A 26,526-nucleotide genomic window follows, 5' to 3' on the forward strand; every position below is an offset into this window, starting at 1 on the left:
ACTAAGAGATTGCTTAAGCCTGCTGCTCTGCTCCAGGAAGTCTCACATTTCAACCTGAATGTCACTCCTGAAGGACCAGATCATCTTTCATTGCGTGATGTGTGCTCACCTCACAATGTGATGTGCCATGTAAACCACCTCACTGAAAAGGTCAGACGTGGAGGCAAGCATTCTTAAAACAAACAGACTGTTTCAGTCTGCCCACCCTAGCTCACTTTCAAGATTCTCAATGACATGTCCGAACAATTCTCACTCTCCATTCTGGACATAGATTCTTCCTTTAAATTCAGAGTTGTATTTTATAACGATGAATAGCAAAGCTCCTCTGTTAGTAAGGTGTTCATTTTGGTCTGCTGCAGTGCCACAATACGTGGCACATACGTTTTGATGGAAGCTTAACCTTGTTCTCCTGTAAAGACTCTGAAAGAATCACCATGACTGAATTCCTGCAACAGCTTTCAGAAGCAAAGTTAAAAAATCAAGAGGAAGAATCCAAGACGTTTATTGATATTATTTTATTTATATTACCGAGTTTTCAGTGTTACACTATTGCTACAACACATAGAATTGACCTCTAAGATAATATGACTTAGGTTTACACACTCAAAAGTACCATTAGCTATATGCTCAGTTTACCTTCATCTGGTTTATTTTTTGATTTAATGCTGGAAACACAAGAAACATGGAAATGTAAGGTTTTAGAGTACAGTTCTTTGGCTGGATATGAATTATACAGTTACAGAATGTAACCTGGTGATACACTCCTCTCAGCAGTGGCAATGTACAGCAGCAAGAAAGAGGATTCCTATGACATATTTTGCAGGAGTAAAGACACTGTATCCTGGTTTCACACAGCTAAATTAATGTGTTTTGATAGACTCAGGATCAAAATCACTTTGGTTGCATAATTCAGTCAATAAACTCCAAGTTTAAAAACAGCGAGTAGTTTCTTTGCAGAGAGGGCCTTCCTCCTCCCCCACCTGCAGTACTGCAGTTCTGTTCTGACAGGGAGGAAGGAGACAGACTGGTGGAACCATATATTCACACTGCAGTACTTCAGAATCAGTGTAATTTCTGGGGACGGGGTTGGTTCCTCTAAAGCATTACCCAGAGTATCCACATTCAAAGTCTACGATAGGCATTGAATATTCTCTGCCTATACAAAGAAAGTGTACTATTCTAATGTTGGCACTTCATTCTACAGGAAGGAGTTCACGGATCTCCTCCCTTTTTTGCCATGAAATATTTCAACTGTGACTTCGGTAAAATAAAGTTATACACTTAATAAGTCTCAAGTGCAAGTTACGTATATTCAACACCACTACGATATTTCTTTTAGAGTTAGGAAACCTCCTAACATGGAGGATCAGATGATTAATGCTATCTGTTTAAAGTGTAGTAAAAGCAGTGCAATGCAGCAAACAGTATTCACTAACTTCTATTGCATGGGATGGACTAAGTGCTGAGCAACTGAATAAAGTGACTGCGACACTGTTTGCCACATCAGTCCTTTTACACAAAGATAATCATTTTCAAAAATCGCTCCTAGAAATAATGGATTTATTAAAATTAGACTTCCACCTGAAGTACATCTCAATAAAAAAAATACTGACACAGTCAGCAGGGCTCAGTTTGGTACACAAGTGCTGGTGCTAGTTTTCCTCCTTCTAGAGCAATGGTCTCGTCTTCACTTAGCCACGAACATCAAAATTACACATGCAAGCAACACCCAGCTCTTCTGGGATGGTTATGTGCTCATTTTGCCTTCTGCGGTATGGTTACAAAGACTTGATTTGGCAAGCATTGCTCCAGAACTAATACTATGTGATATATATAAAATATAAACATACAATACACAGTCACATTTAATTAACTTTCAGCCTCTGTGCAATTTAAGTTAAACTTCTCTCATTAATACATTTTTAAACTGTAAACCATCATAGAGACCAGAATACTTTTTTTGTTTTTGTTTTTAAATAAAAAGTAAATGCCTTTATATATCAGGTTGCATATGAAATTCTACTGTAATAAAGGCAGTTACGTTTCTTCTTCAATTACCATTAACTAAAGTTAGGATAAGGACTTGAAGACAAAATCCACAGTCCTCACGGCAAATGAGTGACAGAGTAGTTGAAAGAGATGCCCCTCAGTCACCAAGCTCTGAGCTGCTAAAAGACACCTGGAAAGTTTTCCACAACAGAACAAGTCTGCTTCTATAAATGATTTCTTCTCAAACAACTGAACCGAGACCAGCATTTCACATGGACAAGCTAGCAATGTCAGCTAGCAATGTGCCTTAGCTCCTACTTCAGAATAATCTCATAAAAATCCAGTTGTATAATGATTTGAGGCCAGTATGAAGAAGGAGGGACTTAGTTCTGAGCTGAGAAGGAGCCAGCAGCTGCTACTTAGGATAGAGTCAAAGAGTGGACAGGATTATAGAGCACTTGGGCATCTGGAAGCAGCGGCTTCTTGCAGCTGCTGGGTTCTCTCATTCAGCTATTACCAAAAAGAAAAATGACAGTACCAGTAGTGAACAGGGAAAAAAAAAGTAATGGTGTGACAAACAGCATCCTGCCATGTTTCATAATTCTTAAAAAGTTTTTCCTCTTGCAAAGCTAGAAGCAAGCTTCACTAACAACGTTTAATATTTCATTTTTTAAATTAATAAATAAAATACATTAAAATCCTTTGGGTGCTATACTCACTCCCCAACATCGTACATACAAAAGCAGACATACAGAAATATAGGTGACTTTGCTCAGGTAAAAAGAACTGAAAATATCTTCTTAGACCACTGAGTTCAGCCCCCAGTACTAAAGGCTGCAAGGTGCAAGCAGTTAGGCTGTCTTGTCTCTCTGACTTCCCACTGAAAGATCACTTCAGGACGTAAATAACAGTTCTTATTCTCAAGATAATTTAAATTTCCAGCCTAAATTTTTACAGTGGCCAGTTAATTCTATTGCAAACACTGCCTTTAGTATTGGGAAAGCCTACCTTTCTTCTAAGTTCTCTCCTAAATACATACATTTCCTACATATCTGTGTACTTAGGTAGAGAAAGAGAAATCACAGTCGTGCTTCTCAAACTCCTTTCAAAAGCACACTGTATTGCCCAGTTCATCTTTCTTGAACACAAGTGACCAAGACACTGTGCAATAATGTGATCCATGACTGTCACAAATAAAGGCAACAACTGTCCTTCTCATTTATGTGGATGACCATTGCAATTGTTCTATTGTAAGAATGGTATTTTTTTGTCTGCTAATTCTAGAAAAGTGCAGTGTGTAGAGGGTGTATTAAAGTTACAGCAGTTTTATTCCCCTCCTTTTCAACAGTATCTAATTGTGAAAAATAAATTATTAAATTATACTGGATCTGGCACATCAGCTTCCACTGTCTTGTAGATTTTGCTCAGAAAGACTTCTACCTTGTCATCACCCAGGTGACAGACGTCCAAGATACAGACAACATGTTTGCTGTCGAGGTCCATTGCTGCTTTCACAATTTCATCTAGAAGTTAAGAAAAGTAGTCTTAAGATACATACAGCATGATGAATTGACATGGTTTTCCACAAAGCAGTATGTAGACATTTAACCTTTTTTCACTGAAAAACGCACCTGGACTATTAAGTGTTGGGCAACTGTGAAATGGTTATTTTTTGGGGTAGAATCTCATTAATAAATTCAACCACCAGAAACAACAACATTAGAACTCAGAAATGAAAAAGCTGAAATCTGCATTAAACATTGGCAGCTCTCATATTTCATAGCGTAATTCAAGGAAAAACAAAGATGCATTTGAATAAAATCAGGTCTGTATAAATGAACAGGAAAACACCATACCTATGTAGCACTGTGCAGTATGACATGCATTAACATATTTGCTATGAGGTGTCAGCAACGAGAAGTATAATCTGAGGTAAAATAATTAAGTAGTTAGAAAATACTTTGGTTTATAGGCATGGTAGGTTGCATTAAAGCAGCTGTTCCAGGTGACATCAGCAAAATGGGTGGACTGACTGCTATTCTACACTATTTCAAAGCAGATGAAAGCAATTATTCACATGCTTATAATGACTTCTATGTCAGTATAATTTTGCATCAGCAAATAACTGCAGGCACCACACCTAGGTCACTCTGGAGTTTATGTTCTGGATATTAAAATACTATTTCCCAAGTACAAAAACAGCCCCAGTAAAGGCTTGAAAAATTCAGCATTATATCCATTTATTAAAGATGGCCACATCAAATTCAGGCGTTCGAGTGAAGAGGTGAACAATGCCTAATGTACAACTGAAGTTTGCACTGGGAGATAGAACAAAAGACAGAAGAGTAACATCAGTAAAAGCCAGTCTTACTTGAAAGTGAAAACACGTCACAAAACGTTCCATTGCCAGTGGCCTGCTGACAAGAAGAGATGCAACTCATGCACGACAACAACGGATCATTTTCAACTTCCTCTACAGGAAATAAGTGGGGATCTTCATGACCAAACACTGGGAGAAAGGCAACATCTATTGCAACATCGTGGTTTATACCTGTTAGAAAAGGTATCTGTTAGTAGTAAACTTCATCTCCAGTCTATCAACAACTTAATGGTGCATTTCTTCTTCATTTATTTTTTTAAACAATCAGACTACTGAAGGCTGAACATTGGTATTCATGAAGGCTGCTCTGAAAGTAATGCCTGCTGTGTTAGGATGTTAGCCCATGATGTCAGAGGCAGATGTTGGTGGCATGGCAGGATGAGTTGCACCTTCCCAAGCATTCCCTTACACTTTGTGGCCTTGTGACAGCAGAGGGGCAGTCTGACAGAACGGCATCTGATGTGGAAGTTGTGTATGGAGCAAAGGGTGAGACTGAATTCCTCCACGTGGAAGAAATGGTACCTACTGACACTCATTGACACTTGCTGCATGTTAATGGAGAACAAAAGCGGATGTGAGCACAGTGAGGCAGAGGGTGGTGCATTTCAACTGTGGTGACAGTGGTCAGCTTCACTGGTGCAGATTTTGATGAGCGTGGCATGCAGGCTCTTGTTCACTGCTGACAAAAACATGCAGCTAATGGTGGTGACTATGTTTACAAACAGTGTTTTGTAACTGAGAATTTGCTCTATCCAATAGTGTTACTACTCTTTGTATCTGTTGCTGTTTCCATGGAAATAAATAGGAGGCATTGCTTTCAGAGTGACCCAAGTACCATCAGAAGATTCTTAGCCATGTGCTCTTTGTTCAATAATTAATAACCAATGACAAACATATCTCAATTCACACGTACAGTGAAACTGCTCGTGCTGCAAGTACTAGGATTTAAGGTTAACAATGCAGTTAGCTCAAAGAGCATTAAAGCAATATAGGGTGCCATTTCACACTCCTTTATAGCTTTATAGTTGCTACAAAGGCAAAGAAATCTAATTTACATCCAGTATATCTATGCAGTACGTGGTGCAGTACTTGTGTTACTTTCAGCTTGAATACTATATTGCATGTTCCAGGATTCTAATGACTGTAAATGTTTAAACACCTTTTCTGCAAATTCCGCTTTGTAAATAATGGAAACTTTTAGAGTACAGTAACATAACATGAGCACTGTTAATCCAGCCAATTTCCTTCTCCTTTTATTGGCAAAACAAACCAAACAGATTAATATTCCACAGCAGTGGAAGAGATCTTGTTGCATATTTATCATCAACTTGCACATTTCTATTTAAAGGTCAATCAGTTGATGCTTTGTGCTAACCAGAAGCAGCAGAGCAGTTGATGAGAATGGCTAAAATACAAGCCCTTAATTTTTTTAGCACAGAAAAAAGGTATCTCAGGAACAACTGTACCAAGAAAAAAAAAAACAAACTTCAATGAGGACAGAGCTCAAAAGAAGCTCAAAAAGATCAAAAGGTGTCCTCAAGAACATTAATTACTCCTAATGAACACTCTTCTAACAGAAAAGTTAGCTGACAATAAAGAGCAATTGAATTATTTGCTTTATTAAGTCAAACTGGTTGAACGACTGAACAGGATGTATATTTTACTGTAATAATAAATAGCTGAAGGAACCATACACATTCTTCAAATAAGAAACATAAGCCTATAAACAAAATTGCAATAAAATGGAAAGTGACAACAGAAACAAAATATTCATTAATTAAAATTAATGACATGATGATAAATTTAATGAAATACAACTTTCTGGTGAAATATGATCCTAATTCATTCCTCCAGCAAGGATCTAAAATGTCTCTCTATATATTTAACTTAAATACCCACACATTCAAAGACTTAAGCCAGAGAAATCCACTCAATTTCTGACCAACCTCCAAGTCATTCTCAACACAGGAAACAACTAAGATTTTATTCTGCTCTTGCTTAATCATTTTTAGATGCCAGGCCACCAAATACTTACCCAGAACTGTCACTTCATAATATCCAAAGCCACCAGTATTTTTAAATTCACTGATATTTTTATCTATTCTGGTTTCTTTTGGCTGATGCACAGCTGCATGAAGGTTGTACTGTTGCATAAGTAAGTCTTTGTACATGTAATCAAATTTACATGGGATGCTTTCTGGGAAAATCATGCTGTGATGCAAATATTTCATCAACTTGTCTTTCACTTGTGCCCACAGGTCACTCTGCCATGAACTGCAGGTTCTTGTCATCTCTTCAGTTTCAGGTGCATCATTTATTTCTTCTTGGTCTGTTATTAATAGAGTAAGTAGTTAGTTGCTCATAGGATCATATCACTTCTCTACTTGATGAGAAGTATTTTCCTGAGAACATTTCAATTGTGGCAGTATGTTCAAAACAAAGAACACAAAGACTTGAACTACGTTTGGAATGTGAGCGAACAGGTAACCTTAGAGGCTATGTTTGGACACTGTGGCCCATTTTTAGAGAGTGAATAACTTGCTTAAAGAATGCCTAGAAACCATGACAAGTTTAAAACGTGTACAAGAGAAGGTAAACTTCCCCATTCCTCCACAATAACTACACAAACACTGAGGACTATGCTACATTTCAATTTCTTTGCTATACAGATAGTGATAGCTTCATTCTTCTTTCCTATTATATACAGTTTATGGATTCTTTATGGTAAAAACTTTTATATCTGTCCCTACTGACTTAGAACCCCCTCCATCCAGCTTATCAGAAAGCGCATTTCAAAACATTCCCCAGTTAAATTCTTACCAGGCAACCTTCAAAAAGAAGAAAACATGACAAAGTACTGGCATGAATAAAAATCAGATCATGCTTCACATAATGACAACAAACCAGACTTCTTCCTTCATCCAAAAAATAAATACCAAGACAGCAGCTGCTTAGAACATGACTTTGTATTCCAATTGCAGAGGAAGAAAGAAATAATTGATAAGATTAACTGAGAAAAAAAAAAACAACATTGTTCTCACGACTGGGTTGTATGCTGCACTCATTTCCTCCCACATCTTGTATTTGTCTTTTTAATTATGTACTTATGTCGTTTTGGGGCTGTCTTCTAGGAGAGGGACAATTTTATCATATGCATATCACTATAAGAAGAAACCTGTCAAAAGAAGATGTGAAGACTTGCACTACTAAGTCTCCTGAGCAATGCTTCGGAGGCACAGAGCTTGTATGAAGCAACACTGAGAATCTATTTCTCATGCTGGGAAACAGCCTAATGCTGTCCTTGCTGACAGCTTTCACAGCACACCAGGGATAAGAGCAAGCCACAGCAGCTCCCTAGAGGTTGCTACAGAAGAGCTGACTATAAAAACAGTGGTTCTAAGGATACCTTTGCCTGTTTTGGACCTGAAGAGAAGAAGTTGGTTTAAACTTCTAAACAAAGCAACTACTTGTGACATACCTGTGCAGCACTGTGAGCTGTCTGATGGAGCCTGTTCTTGTACAGAATCTTCACGTTGAAATTCATTCAAGCTATAAAAATGAAACATATATATATATAAAAATATAAATAAATATATATTTAAAATCTATTTTATCTCAATCAGTACCCAGCAGAAGTTCTAATCTTGGCAGATTTCTAGTGATAAATGAAACAGGCTTGAATGAGTGAGCATTTGCACTTGGTTTTGCACCATAAGACTTCAGCTGGACATAATGAGACCTCAGTAAATCAATTTTCAAGAGCTTAAGATAAGAACCGCCTTATTTCATTGCTTTATGAAGTAGATAAGGAAGTAGACACACAAAAGCCAGTCTCTGTTGCCCTCTACTGGATCTTGCATCACAAACAAATGAGATGCAGGCGAGACTAATTTTTAAAGGTACCTCTGAAATTCTGGGCTACTTAAGTGATTACTAATAAAGCACTGTAACTGCAATTACACAGAAACAATACACAGACAAAGAAAAACAGAAAGGCTGTACATGCTATTCAGTGGTAAATTCTTCAGTTGTAAAAAGATTTTGACTTTTTCTGCACATTTTGCAATTTTGTAATGAAGATAAATCTTAAAAACCCTCTTTTAATGTTTCATAACAAATAGAAAATACCTTGAATACAGTGGTGAAAATACAAGAGGAAATACGTTGTGTTTCCTGAGTATTAAGTATATTCTAAGAAATGCATTATCCCCATGGTGTGAGCTATGTCTCAGAGTGACTATCTTGTCATCTTCAACCCTAGGCACAAAAGAATCCTCACTCAAACAGCACAGACTGATCAATTAAAGTTTCAGCCACTTAACTTTGAAAGCAAAGTAGTTACCAGAGTGGACTTCACAGCACTCTGATCTCACTTGCCTCACAACCCAACTGACCTCAGAGCACAGTCGTGTGAATAGCATCGAAAAACAAAACCTGCAATGCACTTCAATGCCACTACATGGTCCAAAATATTTTTCAAATTCAGAAGTCCAGTGCAATCTTGGAAATACACATACAAGCTGTAAGACCTAATTTTATGAAGCAGGATTTTACACTTTCTGGAGAAATGTAGCAGGAAAGTTCTTATCTTTCTCAGAAGAACTCATTAATTACATTGTTCCTCTCATGGTTATTTTTAGATAAAAGAATCTTTCCATTAAAATAGTATCTTATGAATGATTAATTCTTTTTATTAGAATCATCCTGGAATGTAATTACTGTGTATGCATAATAATAAAGTAATCACCTTCATATCAGCTATGTTAATAAATTTTCAAGACATTAAAGACATCATAAAATGATTAACAAAAGCTGTCTAATTAAAAATGAATGCCCACAGAGCTGATTCTCATTTTCAACGTTCAGCCTTCTCAACAACAGACACGAAAACTTAGCACAGCGTTACAAAGCTCGCTCAGGAATAACACGCCAAGTGAGATGCAAGCCAACTTCCCTCTTCATTAAAGAGAGAGCACACCAAGCCATACTACTGACAAGATGATGTCATAGAAATGTTTTTTTTTTTTCTTTTAAAACTGCCTGTTTGTCAAAGTGAGGAGGTTCTGATTTAGAGCTACTTTTCCTCTTAAAAATGTAGAAATAACTTGTCCCAGTTTTTTTCCCAACTTCTTCCCAGGCTTCTTGCACACATCTGTGGCTGGGATGACCTCAACTACCTGTGCAACAGGTGACGCCTCCTGGACACTTTGCACTGGATGTTTGTACAGCATAAATTCAGCTGAGTTTATAGATGAGGTAAACTTATCTATACACAACAATTTATAGCTTCTTTGACAGCCAGACTGTGAGGCACCTGACACCTAGAGCAGTATGCTGGGGCTGTTGTACACCAACACATCCATGCTCGTATTTTGCCCGTGCCAATTTATGAGAACTTGCCCCATGCCAAATTTCCTATTTGCAGGCTGTATTCTGCAGACTCTGCTTTTCACAGGTGCCCATTTGGAAAAAAAAAGAAAAAGGCTTTTATATGTTATTTCCAGATGCAAGGAGAAGATGGAGAAAATGACAAAGGTCTGAGTTGTATCAAACATTTGTAAGTGATACTCCAAGGACAAAAGCATGCAGACAAGTTACTTTCAAGCAGGGTAGAACGTGAACGTCATCAGCGATTCTGTGGTAACTGCAGTGCTAAGTTTCTGAAGATTAAAATGCTATTGTGGTTTTTTCACTTCAGTGGAAAAAACAAGCTGGTCTGAAATTCCTGATCTTTCTCCATTCACACTAAATCACTGATTAAACTAATCTGGGGTGTATAAAAAGCTCAAAAGTACATTTATGTTAAATGTCTTTGGCAGCAGGGATATAAATATCAACTATAGTGTTAAATTAATCTGTTTCCTCTTAACTCATTCTTTCTGAAACAATAATCAGAATGTGTCACACACATTCTAACACTACATAATGTTATGTGAGTTACCTCAGAAATGTAGGAACTGAGGCTGTCAAATAAAGAGCCTAAAAATAAACTGTTTCTGTTTAAAAACAAAAAAGCCTTCAGCAAGGCAATCACACACTGAAATGCTGCACAGAGCACTAGATATAAAATACTTCAAGCTACAATGCATACTTCAAAACATATTGCTATTGTTGTTATTTCATCAGCATATTAAAATACTTCAGTGAGAGCTGGTGTCCCACCACTTCTAAGCAACAGAACAGAGAACAATGCAAGCTTAAAGCACATCAGGCTAACCTTCCATTTATTGCCCTGCAATTTGGAGAATTCAGTATGACTTCACAGTTAATTACAGAAATACACAAGTTACCTTTTAATTACACAGAGTGAAACAGCTTCCCATAATCCAACACAGACTTTCTCCTCCTTTAGTTGGAGTTCTAGCACTAATGGCATAGAGTACAGGATACACAGGTAGCAGGGACAGTAGCAGATTGAGAAAAGCAGAGAACAAAGTAAACAGACCTTAACTTTTTACTTCACTTATAAGAAAAGGGGAGAACAAATTCTTCCCACCCACTCTCCCCATGAAAACAAAAAAAAAAGATTATTTCTCAACAAGCAAAAGAAAAGTAATTTTCAGTGAGGAGGGAAGAGGTGCTGTAAGTAAATTCAGCAGGCACTTGAGGGGCTCACTGTCATCCCGACAGTAAAAAAAAAAAGTGCTTCCTGATGTCCAAATGGAACACGCCATGTTTAGGTTTTGCCCATCACCTCCCGTCCTGCAACTGGGGACCACTGGTGCCATCTCCTTTGCACTCTCCCTTTCAGGCATTTCTGTACATTGATGAAATTCCTCCAACCTTCACCAGGCTGAACAGCCCCACATCTCGCAGCCTTTCCCCACAGGAGATGTGCCCCTTTATCGCCTTCATCATCTATATGTATCATGTGTTACAAACCCAAAGCTCCACCAACACAAAACAGACATTTTGAAATCACTAACATCAAAGGGTTCAAACGTTCAAATTACTCAAGCTATGTTTGGAACAAATGAAAAGAACTTACAACCCTTACAGGAAATCAAGGAGAGAAAGGAGCTATATAACCCAGACTAACAATCATTCACTGTTTTTTAAAATAAATTTCCATTTCTTAAGCTTCCAGTCTTGTCAAGGCTTTGGATTTGAAACTCCCACTCAGACTGGTAGTTTGTTGGGTTTTGTAAAATCCTTCTCTGGATCCAAACCAAGCTCAATAAAGACTGAGTGCTGGGTAGTGGAAGGAGCCACGGGACTTCTCAGGGCCCACAATACATCCACCACTGCAGCACAGAGGATAACTTATAGCTTAGTTACTTATTACTTAGTTACAAATAAAACCATCTATGGTATCACATTGTTCACTCTGCTCGCTAATTAAGCATCCTTCCATCCTACTCTTCTTTTTAAACTGCAAATCTCTCTAAAACAAATACAATATACCTTACTCCATTTATCATGATGGACCCCTGTGACTGTGTTTTCCCTCAGAAGCACAAGTAGCTATAAACATTTGTGTATCATACACAAAACTATGTTTCAGAATAAAAGAATTCCATACATTTTACCTAGAAAAAGTCAGAGAAAATTAATAGAAAATATTAAATTTTACTGTTTTGTTCTCTCACTTCCAACAGAATCTTGACCTGTAAGAATTTCAAATATCTTTGCTTAATCATTGCAATTATTTAATATAGTTACCTTCACATGACTTACCTTAACTTCTTTTTAGCTGAGCGTGTGTAATAGGGATAAGAGGATACAGAAGTAGCAGATGTGGTTCCCCTTAAGATAGGAAATTCACCATTATTTTACAGTATTCTGTTAAATACACAGAGCAAAGAACATGCATGTTTTTCGTTCAGGTAGAACCTAAGACACTCGAATGCTGGAATTTATCTTATGGAATGGAAATCCACCAAGTCTGCTCTAACAATGCCGAAACAGAACTTCAAGACACCACATTTCTTTGTCTAAAGTTTTCACTCAATCCTAATTATATTTCTCTTCATTTCCCCATAAAAAATTCCAAACACCTGCTCTTTTCCCACCATTATGACTTTTGGATGTGAAAAGTGAAGGGATTAGACTTGCTAAACTTTAAATCTTTCAATATATATGCCAGGCTTCTAAGATCAGTTATGGGTAAACTAGATCTTACACAAACACATCACCATAAATGACAACCTTACAGAAGCAAATATTTTACTCTTGAAAATAATAAGGTTTCCTCAGACTTTTTTTTTTCTTATTCCATTTCTTGTACTGGATTCGTAACCTTTGCCTAGGTTGGACTAGATGCAATACCACTTCATTAAATTAAATCACAGATATCACCACTTGATACTAGAAGTACGTAGCTGCCTTTTGAACATTAAAATACAATAAACAGCTCAATAAACAGCTTTTTAAGATTTCTTACATGCTTTTCCAGGGGCTGGGCTCTGAATTAATTTTCATAAACATTTTTAGAAGATATGCTACAGAGTTATGATAAGAGCTTACTGTTCTGTGTCTGTACATGATTTGTGCAGAGTCCTTCTCTTGGCTGCACTCTTTTTTGATAGTTGAGTTTGATGCTGATGCTGTTCCCTAGGAGTGCAACTTGGCTCCCGAAAAGACCTGAGTTCTTCAGCTTGTAGGTTTCTTGTTTTTCCCTTGTGAATGTCATCTTGCTTTGACACAGGAGAACTTTCAAGAAACTGTGCATCTTTCTGCAACAATTAATTAAGAGCTTTAAAGCACTTAAAACTAATTCTTCCAACTCAAAAGCCTCAATGTTTTCAAGTAAATTTCTGAGAGTGAATGATTTACTGTACCTTCCAGAAGTTCTATCTAGCAGAAATTCCCTTACAATCATTAGCAAGGTAAATTCTGTCTGGAACGTGATTGTGCAAACATTGCTGTAGTCAGCTTTCTCACATTCTAATTTACTTTTAATTATCTGGTCAGTTAAATGAGCAGCTCCTAAACAGTTATGAAGTGTTACAGAAGGCTGGCTACAACACACACAGAAAAGCACTGAATCACTGCTTTTTAAAAGTCTTCAAACAGTGATTTTCCAACCTATTTTGTTCCCAAAATAACAAATGCAGTTAATCAAGAGACAGTGTAGCTCATTTCTGGAATCAAATGCAAAATTCTCCATTTTAACTACAATCATAGCTGCTTAAATGCTACAGCATGAATTCTCAGGTGCTGTACCTGCACAGGTTCCACTCCTGAGGCATCTTCAGCTGCACTGCTACAGCTGATGTATCTTATGGCACTGATTATTCCTTGAATAGCAATGCGCTTGTGTTCCCTGTAATGCAGACCTTCAATCTCTTCTCCCAGCTCGCCTATGGCTTTCAAAACTGATTCAACTGCAAAAGAGCAGTCCCACAAATGAGATGATGAGTTTAAAGAACTACAGTACCAAGATGTTTGTATTCACGACTCAAAACAAATCTGAAAGTCATTGGTTACTAAATATTGATTTAAAAATGTGTTCTTGAAGGATTTTAAACCCCTTCAGAGCACGTGAAAAAGAAGTTAAACAAGAAGCCTTTTTTCCCCCACAGTATATTTCAGTATGCATTATCAGATAGCACAATTTGCGCTTTAGGTGAAATGTCTAATTTAATATACTCTTCAGTATAACTCCCTTTAATTCTGATTTAGAAGCAGTGAAAGTAAAGCTTCTGGGCAGACTTGCAGTTCACATAAGTTAGTAAGAGTTTCCCTGCAGCTAATGGTGCCACAATAGTTTCTTTAAGATGAGGATTTAGCCTATGAGATGTTACTAGTCACCAAAGGAAACTCTCTTAAATGGCATTAAAATTTGTACAATTACTAACTTTGTTGCTTTCTAACCAAGTAAGACTCAATTGAAAAAGGCTACTAAAAATATTTGACAATGTGATACCTTTATTATTTTTACAATACTTCAGAAAGTTATTTGGAGGTCGTGGAAAAGGGTAATATCCACCAATGACAGTTTTCCTCATTTGATTAGCTTCACTCTGTGTTCTAGTCCACTGAATGAAGTTTTTCACTTTAGTATCCTTGGTGTATGGCTGGCCCTTGTGCCACCCTTTTAAAACAAAAATAATCAGGTATCAAAAACAAAGCAGGTTATGTCACCAATTTTTAGCTTGAAACTATTCTGAACAACACACGCAAAAAGAAGAACAAAGAAAAACTGTACTGAGAACACAAAAGAGATCTTCCCACCAGACAATGGTGTTTTACAGAAGGAGTATATTGAATTCCTTGCCTAACACTTGTAACTGACACTTAAAAGTTAGACAAACATTAAGTAATAAAAAGAAATACAACAACTGGCAATGCTACTAGGACATTCTTTCACAGGTGTTTATGAAAGAATAAAACAATCAGCAATCATTTCGTTCTGTTGCTCTGCTGAAGACCTACTCATCCTTCACTCTTCAGTAACCTCCACGGTTAAGAATATACAAACATCTACATTTGCAGATGTTGCCGGGTTTAAAAATAAGATATTGACCAGTTTTATCAAATAATCTGAACAGGTCTATTTCTAAACTGTCAAATGCAACAGATCTCATCCAGCAGCTCACAGTCTCCAGCTGCAGTTCTCACTTAAGATGCAGACAGACATAAAATAAAGCTAGACTAGGGAAAAACTCAAGAGGAAAACATTTAATTAGAAAGCTAAGCACAAAACATACAGAAGAAAAACAAAGAAAAATGGCGCTCAAACTTTCCACTTAAGTGTAATTTAGATAACCTGTTAAGAAAAAGACTAAATTGCTTTGCTAGTCCAGTTAAGCATAGAACACTCTACCCAGCTTGTCAGCCAAAACACACGTATACAACTAAGTTCAGAACATTTTTTAGCACATATTATTCTCTATTCCTCCATATCAGCAGCAGGATTCAGAATGAGACTGAGTGAGTAGTATCTTAGTAAAACTGAAGGCATGAGATGGAGAGAGAAACGTGGGAAAGAGATGCCTGTTTCATCCAACGCTGCCTTGCAATAAGGCCACTAATTGCTCAGCTGCAATAACGTGCCACCATCTGCCTCCTGATTCAACAGAAGCGCTACAAACAGCTGTGCCCAGGGCTGCCTGGGAGCTGCTACCTGGTGGCATCCAGCAACCAGTGCCAGGGTACTGTACTGGGGGTATTCCAGCACAAGCATCTAGAAGGAATGCCCTGCAGTGTGGTCCAGCACCACAACACTTCCAAGGCCATGAGGTATGTACAGGGCTCTCTGTACTGGGAAAGATGGGACAGAACAGTTCTCTGAATATTTTGGGAAAAATATTGACTGAGATAAATTTAGCCCAACCATACCAATATTCTGGAATAAGGAAATAGTAAAAAACACAAAAGCTGCAATTAATTTTTATTTTAGAAAATGGGTAGATTTCCTTGCAACACTATCAAATTATTAAAACAACCTGAAATAAATTGTAAATATATGATTTAAACTGGTAATGCCTCACTTCTTATAAGATGCATCCACCTGACCTCACCAGAAGGCAATCTTTCTCTTTTTGTAATACCACCATTCATTACTCAGTCGTTTCTGACTGAGAAACGAATGCTATGCGCTGCATATTTTGTTATACAACAACTTTTCCAACTAAGATTAGAACTACATACAGCTAAAATTACTTCAAGTTACCTGTGATGAATATCTGACTTTCATTTGACGTTGTAAGGTAAACTGTGTGGGAAGGATTCTCAGAGAGATCCCGTACCACCCTCATCTGCGTACACACCAGGTATGTCACTGAAAAAAAAAATACTTCTGTTTTACTGGCTATCACACGGATGGCAGGTTTTCATATTGACACACACAGCATTCATTTTAAGTACTCAATTTAATTCTTGACCCTATAAATACTTCAGTATGCATTTAGCCACTGCTATAAATTAGAAAATGGAGACGTCGTTAGATTTTCAACATAAGAACTGTGCAAGAAAATTTCAGCATACACACTGGCACTAAAACAGGAGACACTTCACCAGGTAGGAAATCAATTTAACAAATAGCAGTGTCACCAGAAGGATGAGTGCTAGGAGGAGGAGAGGAAAAAGGGCAAAAAAAAATATCTGAAGCCCTTTTAAAATCCATAACTAAGAAGTCCACAGTCTGAAAGTTATCATTATCAGCTGACATGAACAACTACCACAGCTCACTGATGGTTTCCGTAGAACAAAAAAAATTGAAAAAATATTTTTTAAAATTAAAAAAAAGCTTTTCTACTTTCACCTCTCCCTTCCTCCAATCCTCTTAATCATATCTAGTAATAATATTTACTTATTTATGGACAAAGAGAGTAATAGATTTGAACAGCTGCCTTCTTTCTTTAGTTGTCTCTGTTGAAACAGCACATTACCCCAGGTACTTCACTAGTTTTGCTAGAAATTAACCACAGCAGATAAACTATGTAGCCCACCTAGCTGTTTAGATTAACTGGCAGACCCCAGTGGGATGAGTTTCAAACAGTTACATTCACTTTTTTTCTTTTAATTCCTCAACAGTGGCTTTCTGTTTGAGGTGGTAATCCAGGGATTTTTGCTTTAATTTAGTGGCAATTATATGCAGAATTTGAAATTAGTGACCAGGTAGGAAAAAAAATAAATAATAACCAACAAATACTGTAAAGAAATAAATACTTGGGTGAATACGCTCAAATACATCTGGCTGAGAAGTTGCAAATATTTCCAGTATGAACGGTTTGTCTGAGGTCCCATCAATGGCATGTGCCCAACGATAGAGCCAGAAGTCTTCACTATCTTCTATATAAACAAGAATTAAAAAAACATGTAAGTGCTACTTCAAACAGTTAAAAATGGTTTGATAAATTTCAGATGTCATATTTCTGGAAAAACCTTTCTTTCTTGTTCGTTCCACCCTTCCTACAAAGGTCACAAGGCCAATAACATCACAGGAATGATTGTTGGGTAAGTCATTTAGCTCTGTCCTGCAAAATAAAACAGAAGAAACAAATCTGGTATTAATGAATGACAATACATAAAATTTTCTCAGAAAATTTCTCAAAACACATCTTCAATTAATGCTCAGTGTAACTTTATGAAATCTAAGATCCAGCTTCACAAACAACGAACTTCCACTTTACCTTGTAACAAACCGGTATTTAACTTCAGGCAATCCCCACTCTGGCTTAACCATTTCCTCAGAAATTATACTTATCTTGGTAGGTGGGTTTCGTACGTTGAGGCTGATTTCTGACAAAGAAAGAGAAGACAAGCATTTAAGGCACTACTGCAAATTCAAAAAACACTTTTCATTTTAACTGAAAACCCACAACAAAACTGAGTGAGGTTTCTTAAATGATGTATTCCAACCACGTCTCATTGCTTGGGAAACCACCAATGAATCCCCCTGACTTCATGTTTCCATTGAGATAAAGTAAGGAATGCAGGTACAGCACACAACAATGCAACTCTTTAAGCAACGCTAAACTTTCCAGTTCCCTACATGAGTCAATTAGTTTGATCAGGCAGATATTCAAATAAAGGCCATCAAAGAACTTACAACACCGATTAGCTATGAAATATTTCTACTGTAGCTTCATTCACAAATGTCACTGCAATCTAAAATTGACTTGCAGACAACAAAGCAAAATAAGAACAGAACTAGCAAAAGAAAACAGCCACATAGCATACCAGTTCAGGTTGTTATTAGTATGACAGAAATAATGACATGGCCACACAAGAAAACAAAAGGTCTTTGCACGTTTATGGTATGGCACCTGAATGTTTTCATTTATTAAGCAGTGTTTAGATGCTAAATTACAAACACGGCAGTACTGAGAGAGGGGAGGCTGCAACCAGAGAAAAATATAGAAGGAATGGCTTCATTTACAGAATACACACAGTGGTACAATACTGCCTCTCTCATTGCTGGATAAATCACACCGGTATGAAATACACTGATCTCATCAGTTTCTACAAGACACTTTGGCAATGGATTATTCAAATAACGCACTCAGAAAAGCAATTTCTAACTATAAGCAATCAGTTCAGTTGGTCCTATCAGGTCCCTCGTGCTAGCCATGTGACACTAAGATGTTATACTTGAAATCTGATCCTCTACTTTCTTTTCTTAAGGCTGCTACTTGCCAGAAAAGCGTTAGAAGAATTAACATGTTTTTGCATGTGGTGCTTTCAAGTAGTGTTTGAAAGACAATTTCTGAAAATAAAATAGTTTTGATGCTCAAGAATATCTTTTTTTGTTCTGTCATTGTGAGGTTAAATGAAAGTCATAGACTGGGCTAGGATTATACAGTGCAATGACTCGGAAGTGAAGGTTGGTCCACGCTAACTGAGGCAGCTGTTTTGATCAGTCCCACATACATTCAGTGATGTGTGACACATTGTCCAGAGGCAGAATTCAAGGTGATGGTACTATCTGAGCTTCTGCCATGTCAGGCTACAGAACAGCACCTCTCAGTATGTCACACAATCCCACATTAGAAACATATGTGCACTTTACAGAACTCGCTTCACAGAGAACTGGCAATAGGCAGGCAGCAAACTGCCTTGCAAGTTTGCTCTTAATCGAGTCCTTTCCCTTGTGGCCTAAGGAACTCTGACTTTGTTCATCCTCCAGATACATCTTAACACATTCACAGGTGAATGAATTTAAGGAAACATCCTGAAGTTGGGAGGTGATGGAATTACGAATTGGAAACAGATTATGCAAAAAAGTAACTGTTACTTGATCAATTCAGTGTAACTGATTGCTGTAACCAGTTTGCTGTAGAACTTCTGGAATTTTCATTGTGCACACTTTAAAAACTGAAATACAGCTGATTCATATTGAGTGCATAAAGACATATTAACAGAGTAGTTAAAAGCATCTGATTTCAGATATGCTGTCACTCTAACATCAACAAAAGAAAATCATTCTCCTAAGAGCTGCATAACATTGATTCTAACTGCTCTATTAGATTTTCTGTTCCCTTTTGACTCTTGCCTTATGTGATATACAGATGTAGGACCTACCACATGGCATGATTTCCTTTTCAAGTTCCCACAAAGATAAAGCTCTGAGGTTTGGCTAAGGAAGAAGATACTGTACATACACGCTGGTATGAACTAAACATCAGTTGTTTTCAGTTTATCTGTGGTCTGAAAGCATGCCACTGCACTTTACTATAGACTCTTTTAAATCTTACATTAGATATAATTTACTGTCCACTGGCTCATTTCCATTTTCTCTCTCCACCAACATTTCTACCCAATCACATATGCAGAAATCAGTAATATAGTGTGAATAAAGCCGTTCAAATTGGCCAAGTTTGCTCATAGAGAAAGTAATCTCAGAACGTATCTTATTCCATCCTCTTCACATAGAAAGGTTTTGTGGCAATTAAAAATGCTTTGAGGGTTGGCTTGCAATCAGCATCAGCTTCCCTCCCAAACTCTCACTGCCTGGCTAAACACTTCTCTCCTGTCAACTCATCACAAACACTTAAGACATTAAGATCTGATATTAAGGCAAAGATTCGTTAGAGAATACACTGCTACTAGCAGGGAAAATATTGTTTACTTTTACACACTGTAGCAACTGCGCTTTAGGAAGTCATCACTGCTAGTAAGCCATACACACATCATCCTTCACAAACACAGTTGCTTGTTTCAGTTGTTGGTATCTTCTGAAAGTTGGCTGCTCTTTGTTCCAAGTATAAGTCCATAAGGGGAAGGAAAACTCACTTTCAGTGAAACAGGAGAGAAAGAAAACCATCCTGGAAAAGGCTATTATTGTTATATTGTGGCACCTGTACTTCTGCAGCACAACTCCCTTGAATATCTGTTGAACAACAGCAAGAAAGGAAGTACTTTCTCACAGTCAAGGGATATTCTTCAAATAACTGCTCCCACGGTGCTGCTGTTTCAGTACAGACAGGATCAGCAATGTTTTATTCAGTGGAGCTTTACACTGGGGCTTGCTCCCACGGAAGCCTACACTCAGATGAAAGCAATGAAGCGCCTTAATGGGCCTGGAAGAAGGTATCAGCAATGCCCAAGAGATACCTGTATTACTAACCAGGAAAAAGAATCAGATTAAAATCCAGTACTGGAGGATCGGGGATTTGTATATGTATATTTTCAAATAAAGGTTTTAACTAATCGTTCCAATAAGCTTCAAAGACGTGATCCAAATTTAAACAGAGAAGTGTAAGAACGTGGATGCTAAGACATTTTTCAGAACTAGAACATAGGGATAGACAACACATCAATAAATTCACTTTCTATTTTTCATTTCTATAAGGAGCCACCTACTACAGCTGTATTTCAATGAATCAAAACAGATTTCTGCAATACTTAACCAATTGTAGTAAATCTCTTCATCTGTGAATCTCTTGGGGTTGGCTGTGTTTTAAATGGATAACTGTCTTTGACAGCATACTGTTCAAGGAGGAGCACGGTGCCAACATTTATACTGTTATACCATTCAGGACATAAGGAATTCCACAGAACCATGGACATCATGCCTGAACCATCAGCAACTTCAAAGTAAGCCTAAAGAAAAAGACAAAATACATTATTTTATTTATCATCATTCTGGGTGTGTATCTGTGTGTGTGGAGGGAAGGGGAAGTCTGGCAAATCACGCATTGGCTGCTTGGCTCATGAACAATTTCACTGACTGCAAACAGACCCTGAGAATGTTCCAAAAGTAGCACTGAGTACTGGAGTTGAAGGGAGCACCAATTTCCACAGAACTCATCCACAGCTACTCTAGCTCAAAATCTTATTTCCAGTATTCAGTAACAGTAGGTGATAACAGTTCCAGCCTGTGGGTTTCTTTTCTAGATAAAAGATTCTTCCTTACCAGATAGAATGCAATATTTAGAATAACATTTTAATGATGAGAAAGCATGTTATATAAGTTGAGCTGTTACAGGCCCATTGGGTAAACATTCTTGATAAAACATGACACAAAGCAGAAGACAGTCTGCACTGTAAACCAGCATCTTTAAATGGAATCTCTGCTTGTGATAGATTTCTCCTCCAATAAGAGACCAAGATTCACCTTCACATGCAGAGAGAATGAAAACCTGGAACAAGATCTCTCTCTTTCCATGAAGAACACACAAGTTATTTGCCCTGTTTGTAAATTGTTGTTCTTCAGCATGGAGTCTTGCTGGCATGGTGTAATTTTTCTTCATAGCAGCCTCCACGGTGCTATGTTCTCAACACACAACTAAAATAGCGTTAATAACACATCAGCATTTTAGCTACTGCTGAGCAGTGCCTGCACTGTTCTGAGGCCCAGAGAGGTTGTGGATGCTCCAACCCTGGAAGTGTTCAAGACTAGACTGGATGGGGTCCTGAGCACCCTGGTCTTGCACTGGATCTGGAAGTTGGTGGCCCTGCCTGTGGCAGAAGGGCTGGAACTTGATAATCCTTGGGGTCTCTTCCAACCCAAGCTATTCTGATTCCCTGTTTCTCTTCTGCAGCAAGTAAACTAGGGGTGGGCAAGAGGCTGGGAAGCAAAACGGCTGAGAAAGCTGACCTGAACTGACCTAAGGGACGTTCCACACCACATAACGTCAGGCTCAGCAGTGAGACTGGGGGACTGTCTTTTCAAAGCACTCGCTGCTCAGACACTGCCTGGACATCAGGCTGCTGGTGAACAAATGCCTCTGCATCATTTTTTTGTTTCTCTTCTTTCTCCCCTTCACTTATTAAACTGTCTTTATTTCAACTCTAGAGTTTTTCCTTGCTTTTGCACTTCCAGTTTTTTCTCCTTCCCCAGCTGGGGAGCAGGAGGAATAAGCAAGCAGCTCATGGGTACTCAGTTTCTATGAGCAGCCAACCACATGTCCTGCCTATTTCCAAGAAGCACTATGCAAAAATACCGCAAGAAAAAACACGTTCTGAGAGCTGGTAAGAGTTTCACAGTAAAGCAATCTAACTGGAAATCACAAAGTGCAAGAATTACAGAATACAATTTTTTTTTTTTGGTACAGACAAACTCTGACTTCCAAAGCATACAGAGCAGAAAACATTTACTCTTTTAAGCTATTATAAACTCCAAATACATTTTTCTATTTAACAACTGAAACACAATCTGCCAAAGTCTGTATGTACCATCACTAACTCCACTGTTTCCATATTTAGCAGGGCCTCGCAAGTTTATGGAGGTGACACTTTCAATACAAAGTAGCTATAACATAACTCTTAACTCCATGCCTACTGTATGGGAATAATCACTTCCAAATATTTTATAAAGTTTGTTCAAGAGTATTAACTTGACTTGAGCCCTCTTTACCTGGTATGGCATGTCCATTTTCTTCTCTGGCTTCCCGTAGTACCTTAGCCTAGACTTGTGCAGGACTCTCACCAGCAGCGGGCGGAAATGAATTCTGCTTCTCCAGGTCGTTTCCAGCTGACCAAGGGAAATCAGCTTAGAGACTGCCATTAAGAAAAGAAAGCAGAAAGCATTCACGATTGGACACTGAAACTCTTCAGCAAATAGTAAAAATTCTCAGACTGAGATTTCACATCACATTTAAAAGGGTTATTAGCTGACTGCTGTACCGCACCAGTGAGGTGCTGGGGTCACCATCCCCAGAGGTGTTCAGTAACTGTGAAAATGACAGAATAACAGAGGTTGGAGAAGAGCACTGTGATTGTCTAGTTCAACCACCAACTCTCAGTGCCACATCTCCACGGTTCCCAAACACCTCCAGGGACCGTGACACCACCACCTGTCCAGGCAGCCGGTGCCATAACACCACTGCTCTGTCCGGAGAAGGAACTTTCCCCAGTTCCCAACCTGAACCACCCCCGGTGCAACTCGAAGCCATCACCTCTCGTCCTATCGCTGTTACCTGGGAGCAGAGGCCGACCCCCACCTCCCCACAACCTCCATTCAGGGAGCTGTGCTTTAAGGTCTCCCCCGAGCCTCCTCTGCTGCAGACTGACCCATCCCAGCTCCCAGGCCGCTCCCCATCACACTCGTGCTCCAGAGCCCTCACAGCTCCGCTGCCCATCGCTGGACACTCTCCAGGGCCTCCCCGTCCGTCCCGCAGCGAGGTGCCGGCACAGCAGGCAGCACCAAGGCACACGGCTCCTCACAGCAGGCAGGACGCCGCCGCCCTTCCCGGCCCCCTCCCCGCGCCTTACCGTCGACGTCCACCCGCGCCGGGGGCTGCTCCGCCACCCACACGTCCCCGTAGGGATCCTCGTTGTTCCAGAGCGGCAGGTAGTGCCTCCTCTCTCCGCGCAGGGGCGGCGGGCCGCGGCCGAGGCTCCGGGCCGCGGCGGGGGGCGGGGGCGAGGCGGGGTGCGCGGCGGGCTGCAGCTCCTCGATGCAGAGCAGGCCGCGCCGCAGCCGCCGCTCGTCGTACAGGTAGGAGCAGCGCGTCAGGCGCACGCGCGCTCCGGGGTGCAGGTGCGCGCGCTGCACCAGGCGGCTGAGGCGCGGCGCCAGGTAGCAGCGCTCCTGCCCCGCGCCGTCCGCCAGCGTCACGTCGTACCAATAGCGCGGGGCGGCGGGCGGCGCCTCGGCCAGGTACCGCTCCACCGCCGCCACCGTCAGCGCGGGCGGCTCGGAGGGGGCCGCGCTCAGCCGCCAGCCGCTCCGCGCCTCCTCCGCCAGCCGCCGCAGCCACGAGGCCTCCTCGCCGGGCGGGCCCCCGCCCGCCGCGACTCCTCCCGGGCTCTCCTCGGCGGGGCGCGCCGGGTCGGGCTCCTGCATGGCGGCGCGAGGCGGAGGCGGCGGCGGGCTCGGCCCGCTCCCGTCAGCGGCGGAGCCGCGGCGCCGCCATGGCGCGAGCGGGGCGGGGCTCTGCGCGCGCGCGCCGCGTGCCATGCGACGCCGCTAACGGTCGCCGGGGGAGGTGCGGCGGGAAAGCGACGGCGCGGGCCTGCCTGGGCTTGCTCGGCCGGGGGCGGTGTGAGGGCGCCTTTCCCGCCATCGAGCTCCGAGCGCGGCTCCGGCCGTGAGGGACGCATCCGCAGGCAGCGCTGCACCTGCGTCTGTGCGACTGCGGCTGACGGCGCCGAGCGGCGTTGCGGTGCGAGATCGGTGACGGCTCCTCGCTGCGCTGACTCCGTCCTGCTGCCTTCTTTCTCGCCAGCAGAGGTCCGGCTAGCACTGCGTTTAATGCAGAAGTGAAAAGCACGCGACGTGATGCTGCGGGTTTAGAAGTAAATGAGCTGCTGCGCCGGATCGCCAAGTTCACTGTAGAACGCAGTTGCTTGCCACAGAGCGCTGAGGACGAAAAGCAGCCTTTCCAATGCTTTTCATCGCTATCTGTTAGCGTTCTTTCGTTAACCCAATCTCTGAAATAATCAGAAACGATTAAATAATACGTAACTTTTGAGGTGATCGCCCAGAAGACGTGCTCTTCCCCTTTGCGTTTGAGGAGCAGCTCAGTAAAGCAGCAGACAGCAGACAGATGCACTGTTCTGCTGGTGGGACGTGAACTCACTGCTCTGCTCGTGTCTCACTTAAATACAGCTGTTAGACCTGGCACTGAAGTTGTAATCCAGCCTTATGATTGTCTTCAGAGAAACAAACGAATTCCAAAACAATTCGGTAGCGTGTAACAAAGTACTTTCTATTATAAGATAAAATTACAGTGTCATTTCGGGTGAGCTCCAGAAGCAACAAGTAGCAGGAAGGAGCTTACAGGCTGTTCGATGCCGGGCAGTTTGCACTGCGTCCTGCGTAGCTGTGTCACTGCCTGGCTGTACAAATTACAGAGCACATGAGAGAAGGTATTTTGGTTTAAAATGCTGTGAGACACAACCTCCAAACCCTAGACTGGCGTAACTTTATTTGCAGATGTGTTATCTTGTCACAGAAGTTATTTTATCTATGCCTTTATATGCAACATGGATACACGTTTATCAGTGCAATTCTAATATGAGCAGTCACAATAGGTTTGAAAGGTTCTTAAGGCGGGGTGTTTCTTTCCAGGGAGAGGAATTTCGTTTGTCTCTTATTAGTGCCTGCTAATGCCTTCCCTTCCCCACAGATTCTAAATAAATGCTTGGTAATTATGTTGAATAGAACCTAATGACCTTCTCAGGATTGCTTTTGGACACTGATACTCTGTTTTTGTGCAGCACCTTGCAGCATGAAACAAAGGATGCAGTCTTAGGAGAAGGCACCAAGTAACTCCTCTATTAGCTGGGTCTTGGCTGCTACCTTAAGAAAGGTCAAGGTGAGGCCTGGTCTTATCTACTGATGTCAGAGAGTTGTTTAAGAATCCAGTGTGCACCTCTTCCGTGATTTGCTTTTATGCCTGAAGCTGTGTCATCTGAATCAGAATGGAGTCTGGAACTTGCTCCTGTGTGCTCAGTTTCTAGCAGCTTGCAACCTGTTTTTCTAGCACTATTGCGGTGGAACACCTGGGTGGGGAGCAGGAGAGGATCATGAATAATATTACTTTGTTGCAAATAAATTGAATTGTAATGATTAGTCTCACAGACAAGTGCCAGAGTTGGGCTCAGTTTGCTTTTTATTTAGTTAGCATTTACCACAGCACATTCCAGTATAAGGGCAGGATGAGATGACAGTACTCCCCAGATTCTGGCTCATGACACCTACCTGCATGTTAGTTGGTTCATGCCATTGAGCATTAGTGGAGGAGAAGAACGGCAGATTTTAGTCAGTGGAGGCTCCTTTGTCATTTCTTGCGTAGCCCCTGCCATAGGGATCTATCTGCTTAGTACACAGATCCAAAGGAGACAAAAACCTTTTTACTATTTGATTGGGCAGGGTAAACCAACTCCCAAACCTCATCCTTGCAGGTTAGAGTTGGGATTACCTGTATTTGCTTTCTCTATATTACTGTCATCTGACATCCCTGGGCATTTTGTCCAGTTTGGTTGCAGACCTCTAGCAGGTGTCACTTGTTCAGATGTTATCAGTTTGGGTTTCCTTTCTCACACTACCTTTAGTACTGTTTTTTGGCTGGGGTATGCACACCAGGCCTAGAGCTGGAGCAGCTGGGAAACTTAGGAGCAGGCCCTTCAGGCTGGGGCAGCGTGTCTGCCAGGACTTAGGGAGGTCATTTTGAGTACATGTCAGCATTTATTTGTACATTTATAACTAGACAAAAATGAGAAGTGTTAATAGGAATGGCAAAAGAGCTGCTATTTTCACAATAATGGTAGAAGTTACAAAGAGCAGTCTGCTGACTACTTTTCAAGTTCTGGTTCCTGAA

General features: G+C 40.3%; 1 protein-coding gene and 1 long non-coding RNA gene across 2 annotated transcripts; one reads left to right on the forward strand and one right to left on the reverse strand.

Moving 5' to 3' along the window:
• Positions 1-496: 496 nt before the first annotated feature.
• On the reverse strand, positions 497-24,062 carry RADX (RPA1 related single stranded DNA binding protein, X-linked). The gene is made up of 15 exons (XM_031602761.2): positions 23,474-24,062; positions 22,617-22,759; positions 20,668-20,860; positions 17,449-17,557; positions 17,201-17,292; positions 16,985-17,107; positions 15,987-16,094; positions 14,238-14,405; positions 13,535-13,695; positions 12,836-13,044; positions 12,047-12,115; positions 7,848-7,918; positions 6,405-6,698; positions 4,361-4,540; positions 497-3,512 (listed from the first exon to the last, which is right to left on the reverse strand). Exons 1-15 carry the CDS (start codon positions 24,045-24,047, stop codon positions 3,367-3,369), a joined length of 2,640 nt encoding a protein of 879 aa, XP_031458621.2. The 5' UTR covers positions 24,048-24,062; the 3' UTR covers positions 497-3,366.
• LOC149915970 (uncharacterized) lies at positions 23,770-24,832 on the forward strand. The gene is made up of 2 exons (XR_016471124.1): positions 23,770-23,861; positions 24,433-24,832. It is a non-coding gene; the product is annotated as an uncharacterized LOC149915970 (long non-coding RNA).
• Positions 24,833-26,526: the final 1,694 nt, after the last annotated feature.

The sequence above is a fragment of the Phasianus colchicus genome, chromosome 14 (genome assembly GCF_987193195.1).
Source record: "Phasianus colchicus chromosome 14, bPhaCol1.hap1.1, whole genome shotgun sequence".
Taxonomy (NCBI): domain Eukaryota; kingdom Metazoa; phylum Chordata; class Aves; order Galliformes; family Phasianidae; genus Phasianus; species Phasianus colchicus.

Coding starts and splice junctions, on each gene's coding strand:
- RADX (XM_031602761.2), bottom strand. CDS start 24,047: ATGCAGGAGCCCGACCCGGCGCGCCCCGCCGAGGAGAGCCCGGGAGGA. Junction 22,760..23,473: donor GGCGCGGGTGGACGTCGACG/GTAAGGCGCGGG, acceptor TCTTAATGGCAG/TCTCTAAGCTGATTTCCCTT. Junction 20,861..22,616: donor AAATGGACATGCCATACCAG/GTAAAGAGGGCT, acceptor CTTTTTCTTTAG/GCTTACTTTGAAGTTGCTGA.